This window comes from Camelus ferus, chromosome 24 (genome assembly GCF_009834535.1).
Source record: "Camelus ferus isolate YT-003-E chromosome 24, BCGSAC_Cfer_1.0, whole genome shotgun sequence".
NCBI classification, from domain to species: Eukaryota; Metazoa; Chordata; class Mammalia; order Artiodactyla; family Camelidae; genus Camelus; species Camelus ferus.
The window spans coordinates 18,207,958-18,220,917 of record NC_045719.1 but is presented as its reverse complement, the minus strand read 5'-3'; the positions used below and the strand labels follow the sequence as shown (position 1 = coordinate 18,220,917).

Genomic DNA, 12,960 nt, shown 5'->3' with positions numbered 1-12,960 from the left:
TTCGAAGTTGTTTACCCAGCAGATGTCTGAGCATCCTTTCGCTGTACCCCGACGAAGACTGAGAGTCAGGTGTGCACGTGTGCACTGTCTACATGTTGCAGAAAGAGGCACGGAGCTTGCACTGGTGAAGGGAATTGTGCAATGTCACGCAGCTACAGTGGCAGAGCAAGAACTTGAACTTCAGCCTCTGACGGAGCACTAGGTAGACTGGAAACTGTTGCCGAGTACTGGCATCTAAGCAGGTCTCCTCCTGCTGGGCCCTGCTGCTCCTCCGGTTTAAACACCAGGCTTGGCATTCACGACTGTCCATGAGCTCACTCACTTGGGGTCCCTGTCTCCGTGTCTTTGACACACTGTCCTCTGCTTGGAGCACCCTTCCTTCCTTCTCTGCTTTTGCATAGCAACAATATCTTATCTTCTGGGAGATTCTGATTGAAGTCCCCCTCCCAGGGGCTGCTGCTCAGGCCTCTGGCTGCACCAACCTCTAGGCGCTAATTGCAGCTCGACAGTTTCTGTGTGTGGCTGGAGGCCGGGAACCATGCCAATGGACTTTGTCTAGTACACAGTGCACAGTCCAAAGATGCTTCAGAGTTTCCTGAAGACCAGTGGTTCCCAAATTTTTTGGAATACAGATTCCTTTGAGAATCTGATGAGAGCTATGAATCCTCTGGTCCCGGTGAGCACCCAGGTGAGGAGTAAGGTGAGAAACAGGTGCTGAGAGACTGTCCACAGTTCAGCTCTCTGCCCAGACTGATGCTTTTGGAAAGGATTTCACATTGTGGGGAGAGAGAGTTTTCATTTCTGATGGAGCTCCCCTCCAACACCTGCCCCTGGCCAGGCCAGGCCAGGCCAGAAGGCCACTGGAGTCCCTGGCCGCATTTCTCTGTTCAAAGGCTCAGCTAGAAGATTTCGGTTGCACGCGCTGCCCCTCCCGTCGGGTAAGAAGCAAGCAGAGAGGCTGGGAGAAGTTCTGCTTGGGGGTCACGCTCCCAAGTCCCTTCTCAGACTCACTGCTACTCAACTTTTCCTTTTTTTTCTCCAACACAGTAAATCTCCTATTATTCTCCAAGTTGATATAGTAAGCTGTGTCATTTTGAGAAGAAATACATAATGGTGTATTAGAGGAAGCATGGAGCTCCTCATTCATGTTGAGAAAAAATTTATTACAATGTAAGAAAGTCTGAATAGCATGAATTTATTATAATGATTTAATACTTCTGCACTTGAGTTAAAAATGCCCCTCCATAAATAACTGTCCCTGGAAAACAGAGCAAATTTACACAGTTTACCGAGCCTTGGTGTTATATAAATCCTACATGCCTAAATCACTGTCAGCCGCGAGGAGAAGCCCACACGCTGGGGCTGGAGTCCATCCTATCTCAACCGGACGCAGCAAGAGGCCGGAGAGCCAACTTCCCCTTCCTCCGGCGCCCTCAGCTCAGCAGCTGAAGTGTGGGGATGAGGAGGACATAGGGAGGGAAAAGCAGAGTTTACAACTGCTGGACAGTGGTCAGGCCGGGGGCCGCGGTCTGGGTGCTGGTGCTGCCAGCTGTGGGCTGCGGAGGAGGTGGTGGGGGACGCCCTGTCCAGACATCACACCCGGCCTGGTCTTCCAGCCAGTCTCCTCTCCTCCTTCTCACTGACTCAACCCTGCTCTTTGCTCCTGGACCTTCTGGTTCCTCCTCTTCCAAGCAGCCCCCTCTCATAGCTCCCCCTCTGGCTCCACGGGACAGCCTGCCTGCCCTGCTTTCAGGACATGTTGGCCTCATCATTCTGGGTTTCCTCTGGGCTGGTTTCCAGGGCGAGGTCAGCATTCCATGGCAGCAGTGACAGCGGAGCTGGGTCTGGAAAGATACACCCCAAAGGGAAGGGCCTGGAAAAGTCACCCAGGCGGGGAAGAGCAGTGGGTCTTTGGGAGCCGGCCAGAGGCTGTGAGTGGTGAGAAGAGCGGAGAACGGAGGGAGGGGAGGGGAGGGGAGGTGGGGTCAGAGCCTGGATGTCCGCCTCAGGGGTGTGCTCCTTGCCCTGTGAGCACTGCAGAGTTCTTTGGATTTTAAAAGGGAAGTTACAATCTCAGATTTGTTTTGGAAAGAAAATGCTAGTCAGTGTGGGGATGTCGTGGAGGCGTCCGAAGCCCCACTGTGCCCTAGTCCCCTCTCCCTCGTGGGAGAGCTGCCAGCAGCCTGATTAGTGCAAAGTGTGCTAGACTTTGGAAACACAGATTTATTTCGTTTCTTCCTTCTCTGCCTCCCGTCCTCCCCTGCACCTTATCTATTCATCTATCTGATAAAACTGAGAGCCTCCAATGTGCCAGGGACCATGCTAAGTTCTGGGGAGTGAGTGATAAGACTGACATCTTAGTCTGGCCATCCTGGGGCCTAGAGTCCAGAGGAGGAATCAGATACATGGGCAATCTAGCGCGGTGAGTACTGTCATTAAGGATGTACAAAGGCCTAGAAGAGATCAGAAGAAAGTCAGGAAACACATTTCAGCGCCTTCAGGAACTAAGGGACGTTCACAGTGGTTGGAGCAGGGAAGTCAAGGGAAAGAAAGAGTGGGAAAAGGGGCTGGAGGTCTACGGACCGCAGTGGGTCAAATAACGAAGAGCCTTGTGCATGACGCTCAGAAGTCCAGCTCTCTTGTAAGGGCAATAGGAAACTAACACGCTAAGCAGGGTGTGACATGACGAGGACCCCGGGAGCTTCCTGGATAACAGTGGTATCAGGTCGCCCTTGCTGAGTGCTGCCTTGTTCTCTGCTGAGCACTCTCCATGCACTGGGTCATTTAACAATAACCCCTTGAGACAAGGTCTTTGGGGATCTCCATTTAAAGATGAGAGTGAGGCAGACGTGAAGTCACGTATTCAAGGACGAATCCAGGCCACCCAGCAGGAAGACCAATGAAGAGAGCGTTGTACCAGTGAGGCAATAGCGAAGAGAGGGAGAAGTGGGCAGGCTGAGAAGCTGGGGGACTTGGTACGACTTGGAGATTGGAGGAAGGAGAGCAGAAGTGAAAAATGACCCTCCCACCCCCCAATTTCCAAGTTTGAATTCGATTCCTTACTAGCCGATGACCTTGGTTAAGTCTTGTTAAGCCTCATTTTCATCATTGGAGCCAAAGACATCACCCTCAAATTTTAGGTGTTCACAGATCTGCACCTAGCCTCAGTCCATAAAGGATTTGAGGTCACTTATGAGAAAACCCCACATAATGAAATGACTTTTTTAAAGTATGAAATTCATAAGGATTGAATAAGACACACAGGGATCAGCCTCGGGTCTGGCGCACAGTAAGTCCTTCGGGAGTTTTTGGTGTTTTCCTGGTACCCACTGGCACATGCCTGATGTTCTGTATTTATCCCTCCCTTCCCGGTACAGCGTCTGGTTTCCATCCTTCCTTCCTGGCTCACCTGTCACTCCCGCATCATCACCCTGCAATGACGTTATTTTTGTCCCCCGTCTCAGTTGCTTCCTGTCCGTAGCTTTGTTCTCTCCTTTGCTTGTTAAGAGCAGTCCCCAGTTTTTACACCTCCAAATGGCTCTTTTGATGACAGCCCCATGCATCCCACAGTGGGGAACAATCTTCTTACTGAAATGCATGTAGAGAGTTATCTGCCCATTTTAAAACACAGATGAATGTGCTGGGCATGTAGCTGTGCCAACGAATCAGAGATGACCCCCCACAAGAGCCGAGGCTGTCACAGCTTGACGCAGTCATTCCAGTTCAACATAAAGAAGTGACACGACAGTTGGCCTGTGTGGCTTTTCTCCACAGACGTGCAAGCTTTCCATTAGTCTTTCTGAAATAATGAAAATTGCTTCTGGATTATTGGTAACACCAGTGGGGACCAGCTGGGAATTGAGGGGCTTTAGTCAAGAGGGGGACACTGACTTGGAAGAGTGCCCTGCAGCTAGCCCCAGCTTTCTCTCCCATCCACCATCCTGGTCTCTCCTTCCTTCCACAGGCACATTTCTAAGATGAGCGGTCTTGGACTCACCTTCCCCTTCCACCCAAGCCCTGTTTAGAGTCAGAGTTTTTGCTTTTGACTTTCCAGCACCCCTTGGCCAGCCAGCAACCAACCCCCACGGACACTTCATTTTTTGTAATAGCTTTATGAGATCTAATTCTCATACTGTACAATGTACCAATCTAAGGGGTCCAGTTCAGTGGTTTTTAGTATATTCGCAGTTATGCAACCATCACCGCAATCAACTTTCAGAACATTTTCATCACCCCAAAGAGAAACCCCACACTCTTTTAGCAGTCACTCTCCATTACCCCTGTTCCCCCTTGCCCTCGGCAACCACTCATAGACCTTCTGTCCCTGCAGATTTGCCTGTCTGGACATTTCATATAAATGAAATCACACTCTGTGGTTTTTGTGACTGGCTTCTTTCACTTAGCAGAATGCCTTCAAGGATCATTAATGCTGGAGAATGTACTTCACTCCTTTTTGCTGCCAAATAATATTCCATTGTGTCTGTATACCGCATTTATTTTGTCCATTAATCAGCTGATAGACATTTGGGTGGTTTCTCCTTTTGGTTATGATGAATAAGGCTGCTATGACTGTCTATGCAAAAAGTTTTGTGTGGACATGTTTTTATTTCTCTTGGGTTTATACCTAGGAGTGAAATTGCTGGTCATAAGGTAATTTTATGTTTAGCTTTTTGAGGTACTGCCAGACTGTTCTCCAAGGCAGGTGTACCATTCTACATCGTCACCAGCAGGGTACGAGGGTTCACGGACACTTCTTACTTTCCTTTCAGATCCCTCCCTTCGCTCCTGCCCTTGCCACTGCTGGGGTTCAGCACCTTATCCACTCCCCTGCCTAGTGTTTCCACGATTTCTGACTTCTTTCCCCAGCCCTTGCTCATCACTCCCTCTTGGATGCCCTGTTATTTATCTTTTCACCACGTGGCAATCTGCCTTCCTTTGGTGCCCATTCTCAGCTGAGCAAGGTGCATCTAAGTGCTACCTTTGAGGTCTCTCTTTCCCACTCAGTCCCGAGCATGTGATGTGGATCCTAGGGTGTCTGATCTGCAGCCCCCAACTCTCCTCTCGTGGGGGTCATCACAAGGTCCAGACTTGGGGGCAGGAATTAGGACGCCTGTTGGTAGCAGTGTATCGAATCCACACCCTTCTGTCCAGTCCTGTGGGTGGTGGGTGACAATCTCCCAACATCTCCCCTGGCCGGTGGCATTAACTTCATAACAATGGGTGTCTCTGCCTAAAGTGCCACCTGCCTGGGCGAGAGGAAGACTCGTACGGTAGGAAGAACGCAGCTGTGGTCTCCCAGGCCACTGACGGGCTGCACCACTCAGTGGCTGAAGCACAGCACCCAATCTCTCCAAGATGGGTTTCCCTACCTGTAACATGGGGTTACCACCACCTACGTTCTAGGGTTGCTGTGTGGATTAAATAAGGCATCTACAGACCTTGCTTAACACTTAATAGGCACTCAGGAGATGTCAGTTTCCTTCTAAGAGAGCCTGACACTCCTACATGGTAAATATTTCTAAGCAAGTAATTCCAAAATAGTTTATGGCTTTTTGTCACTGAAGGATGAAATTCCATTGCCTGACATTGAACATCCTTTACAATTTGGGCCCAGCATATTTTTCTCTGCTTATGTCCATGCCTTCTTTTCCAGTATCTCACCTGTTAGCCGTGACCTCACCATTCTTTCAAAACACATCTTGAGTATTTTTTTTTTTGCCAATGAATGCTCAACGTCTCATCCCCAAGTCTCTCCCCACTCTCCATCTATCTTAGATCCTCTTCCAAAGCCTGGGTCAAATCTGTCCTTCTTTTTCTCCTCCTCCTCCCACAAATCCTAAGGTAACTCAGCCCAGCAATTTGCTATCTGAAACCATAGGGTTTACAGCTTCCTACCAGTCACCAGGAAATGTACTGTCATGGCTCTTGTTTTATTATTGTTAACAACTTTAACGTATGAAGCTTCGTCTTCTATCTAGTCTGCGAGTTCACTGAGAAATAAATGATAGGAATGAAGGTGACCATGAGCGGAACACGTTGTGTCAGATTACTCCTCCTATGCCCTTCACGTACATTATCTCATTGAATTTCGCCCTTATGGCCATCCTAAGAGGGATGCATTACCATCCCCATTTTACAGATTAAGAAACTTAGGTTCGGTGTGGTTAATATATTGCCTAAGATTATTCCGCCAGGAAGCAGTGTAACTGAGATTGGTGCAAGGTCTCCTCAGTTCTGTGGCTTGTTAGCACTTCTGACTAACATCTACCACAATGCTGGGCCCAGGGGAGGCACTCAACTGGCCAGGAGCACTGATGAAGACAAGCCTCAGGTTTTGGCAGATCGTGGACAAGCAGCTGGTTGCCCTGCTGGCAGCATATGATACAGGTCATTCCTACTGATTTTACTAGTACACCTACCACCCCCTCCACCCAAGCGAAGGTGGGGCTCACCCCATTTTGGCCACGGTCTTTTTGGAAGAAGTCTTAACTAGGGCTATAACAGTCTTTATTATTTAGAGAAGACAGTGACATCCATCATGCTACCTGGAGAGAGTTCTCTGCTTCCAGGGAGGTTTCTGTAGACAGTCTTCCCATGGCCTCTGCACCTCTGTTCCAGACGGTGCACTCACTCTTTGAGGGTTATGGACCTAAAAACCCCCTGTAAATGGACGTGCTACGGTTTTGCTCACCTTGGCCCAAGTGGTCTGTGAGAGCTCACTTCTAAGAGATGGTGGTGGAATGTTCAGTCCTAGTTGAGATTCTTAAAAATGTTCATCTTTGAACACCAGGGCAAGGAAGGTGACGATGTACTGCAGTGGGGAGGGTACCAGCTTGGGAGCAAGACCTGGCCTGGACGGGATGGGAGCGCTCACTGATCTCTGAACTTCCTTTATCTGTAAAGTGAAAGTGATGGACCACATGGCTCTGCGGGCCGATCCAGCAACAGTGTGCCCTGGAAGGTGGCGGGGAGGAGGAGTGGAGGCAGAAAAGGCCCCGAGCATTTCCTAGGTGTGTGTGGGAGGCGGACAGGGAGGCGGAAGAGCTCTGAAGCCTGAGAGAGGAGAAGGGTCCACTCCTGAAGGGAACAATGGAACCGGAGGGGCTCAGGAACAACCCACCTCGAACGGCAACTCTGAGAAACTGGGTAACGTTACTGATTTACGAATCTGGCACTCTAGCTGCCAGGTCATTCTTCCTCTGAGGACCGGGGTGTCACTCTCACCCTACTCATCTCTAGCTCTGTTCCTAGATTCAAGGGTAATCTCATCGAGGCAAACCTTGACTTAGTTCATTTTCAGCTTGGGAGCCAGCTGAGTGATGATTTTGCTCTTGCCACCTCTGCCTCTAGGGGGCAGCAGCTGCAAAACCGCCTTGTTCAGGGGTGGGTGCCAGGCTGGCTGGGGGAGCAGTGGGCAGGATAGGGTCTCTGGCTGTTTTGGTTGCATCCACAGGTGTGATCTCAGAACTGGACATTTCAGGCCCTCAAGGCCTCACCAACATCCTCCCAGCACCTAAAGCCAACTAGGCAGGACTGTTTTTCCCGTGTCAAAGTGCCGAGATATTTCTTTGCTGAGCAGCTTTGGGAACAGGCAGGTAGGAGGGACTCAGGAATGCGCAGAGACTGAAACTTCCATTCTGGTAACTGCACAGCCTAGAGGAGGCTTGGTGTTCATGGGACGGGAGTGAGCTGGAGTCAGCCCGGAAAACCTACAGGATGTGGCAAACTGTTTCCTTTCTTTCAATGGACCACAAGCTCCTGTTGTTTTAACAAGTACTCGGAGAAATAACATTTTGATAACCCCAGGATCTGCTGGTGCTTTCAAGCTATGCTCCACTGATCTGATGAGGGATGTTCACGGAACAGTTCAACAGCAAGAGCACATGGGGAAGATAGCCATAAAGGTAACTCATTACCATACAGCCTCACATGGATACAAACATCTGCCCACATTAAAAATAACACACTGACGAGGGGATAAAGCGTGAGCTGGGGGAATCTGCCATAGCCTCGACCTCCCCCGTGATGCAGACTTCCTGCAGCTCTGCCCCTTTAAGCCTGCCCCCATCCCCAGAGTCTCTGACCAGCAAATCTCTTGTATGAACAATGGTGCCGGAAGCAGTGCCAAGTGAAGGGGGTGGCTCTGGAGCAGGAGAGAGCCCCTCCTTCCCCATGACATTTGGGGTGCCCGAGGTAAGTCCCAACCATGGAGGTCAGGTCTGGATAAACACGAGAATGCCTCCTAGAAGGATGACTGTCAGTGAAACTCTTCCTTGATTAACTTTTTTAAAATCAAGCACTGAGGGCCCTACTTAAAGAGCAGCAATGGGCACTTTGTCCTTTCCCATTTGGCAAACATTCGTTGGCTTTCCTTGCACAGAATGGTGGGAAGCCGGGCGGGCAAGGTGGTACGCTGTTGGCAGCACCCCCAGTATGTGCCCAGTCTCGCTTTGGGGAAATGGCTGGAGACGGGGTGCGCGCATCCCTGCCAGTCACGGATAGGAGTGCCTAACGGGAAGGAAAGGAAGATTCCTATGTGTGCCAGACCCTCTCCCTGGTAGGTTAGTCCGCAATTAGGTTAAGCCTCCAGGCTCTACAAGAGCCTTGAGGCTCTACAACTTCTCAAAGTGAGACACAAATTAAAATGTTAACATATCCTGTTCAATTCACAATGAAGACATTACACTAGACACAAACTCACATCCTATAGCTCTGACCCCCAGGAAATGCCTACAGGATAGAGAAAGGTGACTCACAGGGGGAACTTGGCACATGAAAAAGAGGTTGACTGATGCTCTGCTGAAAATTCATCTTTGCTCTTCCAAATTGCTCACTCAGGAGAGGCCAAGAGGCACTTAAACTCCATCCTGTGGGACTCCCCCTCCCCCAAAGCCTCTAGTTTAGATCCTGTTGATTCTTCTAAAGGCAAACAAGCTTCTTGAAGAAATTACAACCCCTTTCTGGGTCCTTCTGGCCTCCTCTTACTCCAGAGAGCAGTAAGGATGCTGGTGTCCAGAATGGGAGTATGTCTGTTATGGATGACCCAAGGAAGCTGGGTGTATTTAAGGAGGTCACGACACATGGGCCAAGGAAAGGATGGTTCTGGAAAACTAACTTTGGCTCAGGAAATAGTCAAGGGGTCTCAGTTTGTTTCCACCCATTTTTTTCCAGACCAAAGAAAGCTCTATTTTCCAAAGGCTTCTGAAATGGGATGAAACTGATTCAGTGACTCCTATAGGGGTGAACTTTAAAAGGAAATTGTAATCTGCAATGATTTTGAACTTTTCAACTGAACGATGGCAACTAGTTCGTCCTGATCTTACATTCAGCTCAGATTAAGAATAAGGCATCGGGAAGCTATATTCTCTCCTCCAAAGAACAAAGAAGACCCAAGAGAAGGAAGGTTGGGTGGAGGTGACAGGGCTTCAGCCTGAAGAGACAATGAGATTTGGATCTATCCAGACGAGGAAGCTGCTCAGAAGTGTTTGTAGGCTGAAACAATCTAGTTTTGATAAAGACTTCAGGGAAGCAGCCTGATGAAGTGCAGCCCACCCTGCGATGGTCTGACCTTGGCTACCAATAATGACTGACAGCCCTGGTCTCAGTTCGAGCCAGGGGTTGGTGAAAGGGAGAGAGAAAAAAAAGCAGCTCTCTGCATCAAATAAAGTCATGAAAGTAATACACATCTCCCCCTTGCTTCTAATGACTGGGAAGTTTAAACTCACTGGCTCTCCTGGGCTCGTCACACTGCCCATCGGCTTGAGAGGCCACTAGAGCCCACTGAAGCTGAAGGACCCATCTCAAGAGCTTTGCGGAATAGCAGAGCAGAGAGAAAACGAGATTTCAAGGGTACTTCTTCCACAAGCCTTCGCCGCGAGGCCCAGTGGGAGAGCGGGGGAGACCCAGCTTGGGGTGGTGGAACATAATCTGGGAAGTGGAGATGGTTCTCTGGGGCCACGGGATGGTGGCTTTGAGCAGAGCACAGGCAAGGCCTGGCCAACCCACAGAGTGGGAGGGGAGGCCAGCTGATGCCACCTGCCCTCTAGTGGCATCTCCCACACGAGTTCAGCCGGGTAATAAGCAGACACTGGGTCAGGGAAAAGTACTGAGAGATTGCTCTTATTTACCCTGGGAAATGGCAGGGCGGCAGGAAAAGCATTTCAGGCTTGTCCCTCCATAGGGCAGCACTCTCTTGTGTAATTTTAAGGCTGGTTTCCAAGGGTTGAGTGGGTCCCTCCAAATGGATGGGTCCCCTCCCTCTCTCCTTCTAGATCATTGAGCCCTTTGCATTACGGGGTGTGCCAGGCTGATGACTACTGAGACTGACTCACAAGTGGTCCTCAGCGTTGCCTGGGAAGGAAGGGCACTGACTCCAACTTCAGAATTAAAAGAGTACACTCAGAATGAGGTAGGTGGTAGGGAAACCGGGTGAGAGGTAAAAGGGGCTGTCTCTGAGACGGCCTGTGTGACACGGGGCTATGCTTAGATCAGAGGGCTCTTTCAGTGGAATGGCTTCCCTTGTGTAGAAAACAGAGCCAATCCTTTCCAGCAAAATACTGAGAAGGAAACAGTTCTGAGGTGAGGCTGAGTATGCCATGGCCCCTGCCAGGCAGAAAGCGTCCTATGGTCATTTTCTCCATTCTGCTTGGCATAGAAAAGATACTGCCCTCCACACCATCCCCCTTAATGTGCTGTTACCTACTGACTGGTCTGATAAGAAACACCCTGGGTTGTTAGAATGGTTTCTATATTCGATACTAAACAGGGTGGTAGTGAGACAGGCCCCTGTGAAAGGAGAGACACGATTACATTGCAGTCAAATAATTTAAAATCCTAGATCAGTATATAAAAACACCCACTCATTTCTGACGGACATTCTGCAGCGTGCACTTCAGTGTCAAATGAAAAAGATATCTTCCAGAATTTGGTTCTCCTCCAGGTCTTCAGGGGTCCTGCCTGCCCTGGGCTTGTTCCAGGTCGATTTCAGAGGACTGCGCCGGCAAGTGCTGTGATTCCAGGACCCCGCTTCTCTGGAGGGATGGGACCGAGGTTTGAGAGCAGTCTTTGGACTCAGAGATTGAACCAAATCCAACAGCGATGTTTCATACCTGTAACACATGCAACGCAGACAGAAAGTGGTCAGACCAGTAGAACCTTAGAATCCAAAAAGCCCACAGAGATGGGCTGCCCTGGGCAAGAATCAGATCCCAGATCACATCACATAAGAGGGTCATCCTTCTAGGGGAACTTCAGGGACGGCAGACACCAGAGGGGCCCTGCTGTCTGTCTGTCTGTCTGTCTGTAAGCTCTTCTCTTCTGCTGACTATTAACATTCTTTTCTAACCTGTGAGGAGAGACTGTGGAGTGGGCAACATAATCATGATAGCAGTAATAAAATGAGTAGTAACATTTATTGCAGGCTTCCTAAGTGTCAGGCTGTTCTCAATGCTTTACAGGTCTTTCTCCCTCATTGGACCCTCCACTCAACCCCACGGGGTAGGTAACCCCTCCGATGCCCGTGATACACGTGAGGAAGCCAAGGCTCGGGGAGGTAACCCGTCTAACGCGAAGTTGTCACACGGCGGAGTGAGGATTTGAACCCAGGCCATTTGCTTCCAGGGCTCCTACACAGGGCACTAAAACTGCCTCTCAAGTCTTCGCAGTGAGACAGACTTGATTTAAATCTCTCATCGTTTGCAAGCTGTGTGATCTTGGGAAAGTTACTCAGTCTCTCAGTTCAGTTTGTCATGTGTAAGGGACCAACAGAACTCCTGTCAGGATTAAAGCAATGGTTTGGTATAAATTAACATGTGATAAGTACTCAAAAACTCCTACTTTCTCTAGAATCTTGGGAAAAAGAACCCTCATCTGAATGTGACGAGTTCCCTCTAAAGAAGGACTGCCTCAATGTCCAGCATTTTTATCAAAGTGTAAGCTTGGAGTAGTTTAGAGGCCGAGAAACTAACTATGGTCAATGACACCCTCATCCAGGCCCCACTGTTCATATTTCCAGGGCGAAAGCCAAAGACATAAATACGTCTGCCTCCACATTCATTCATCCAGGGGGTCAAGTAACTTCTACTGACATGACGTGAAGCCTCAAGCAGGGCACGCGTGGGCTGCGTAGTTGCACAGGGTCCTGCGTTTGGTTTGATGCTCTATTGTTGCTGTCTTGAAATTCCTAGTGATCGTACCCTTGACCTTGCGCGTTAGAAATCAAGTCTGGGACAAAGGCGCAGGAGGAGATAACGCTGGTCATGGATGTGTGGGCTCAGGCCCTCAGGCACGGTGGGCAATGGGCAGTGTGGATGCCAAACAGCTGGCTGGCCTGCCTAGAGTGTACACACACGCCACAAGCAGTCTGGGGTGGTGCAGGGCCCCACATTCGTGATGGTGATGGTGGCAGAAGCAGCAGTGGTGGTGGCGGCAGTTGTGGGAGGCTGGCTTACTTATCTTCCCAGAGCTCAGCCCCAATGCAAAAATATTAGCTCTCTGGCCTGAGCACTGGGATAAGAACGCTAGTGTTTAGGCAATAAACATCAGTACATTATTCCAAAAGAAAAGCATACACATGGACATTGCAATAAAGCTATCAAAGAGATGCTAGAATTCTTCAAAGAGTTTAAATCTCTGCTTTTAAAAACTGCAGCATTGCAAAGCAAATATGCACAGGCTGAGAAGTAGAAATTAAATAAAAAGATTGTTAGCACAGGGAAATATATTCAGTATCTTGTAGTAGCTCACGGTGAAAAAGAACATGAAAATGAGTATATGTATGTTCATGTATGTATGTACGACTGAAGAATTGGACACAACACCAGAAATGGACACAACATTGTAAACTGACTATACCTCAATTAAAAAAAATAAAAATAAGAGAATAAATAAAAAGACTGTTGCATTTGATGGAAAAGAACACTGTTTTCATATGCAACTTCAAATGAATCAATGAGGAATACA

The 12,960-nt window shown here is 49.1% G+C and overlaps 1 protein-coding gene across 1 annotated transcript in view; it reads right to left on the bottom strand.

The window, feature by feature from the left end:
• Positions 1-4,096: 4,096 nt before the first annotated feature.
• KIAA1328 (KIAA1328 ortholog) overlaps positions 4,097-12,960 on the bottom strand; it is a 168,568-nt gene continuing 159,704 nt past the window's right edge. The window contains 1 exon segment of the mRNA XM_032467269.1: positions 4,097-11,108. Within this exon segment, the coding sequence (XP_032323160.1) occupies positions 10,898-11,108 (211 nt within the window). The 3' untranslated portion in view covers positions 4,097-10,897.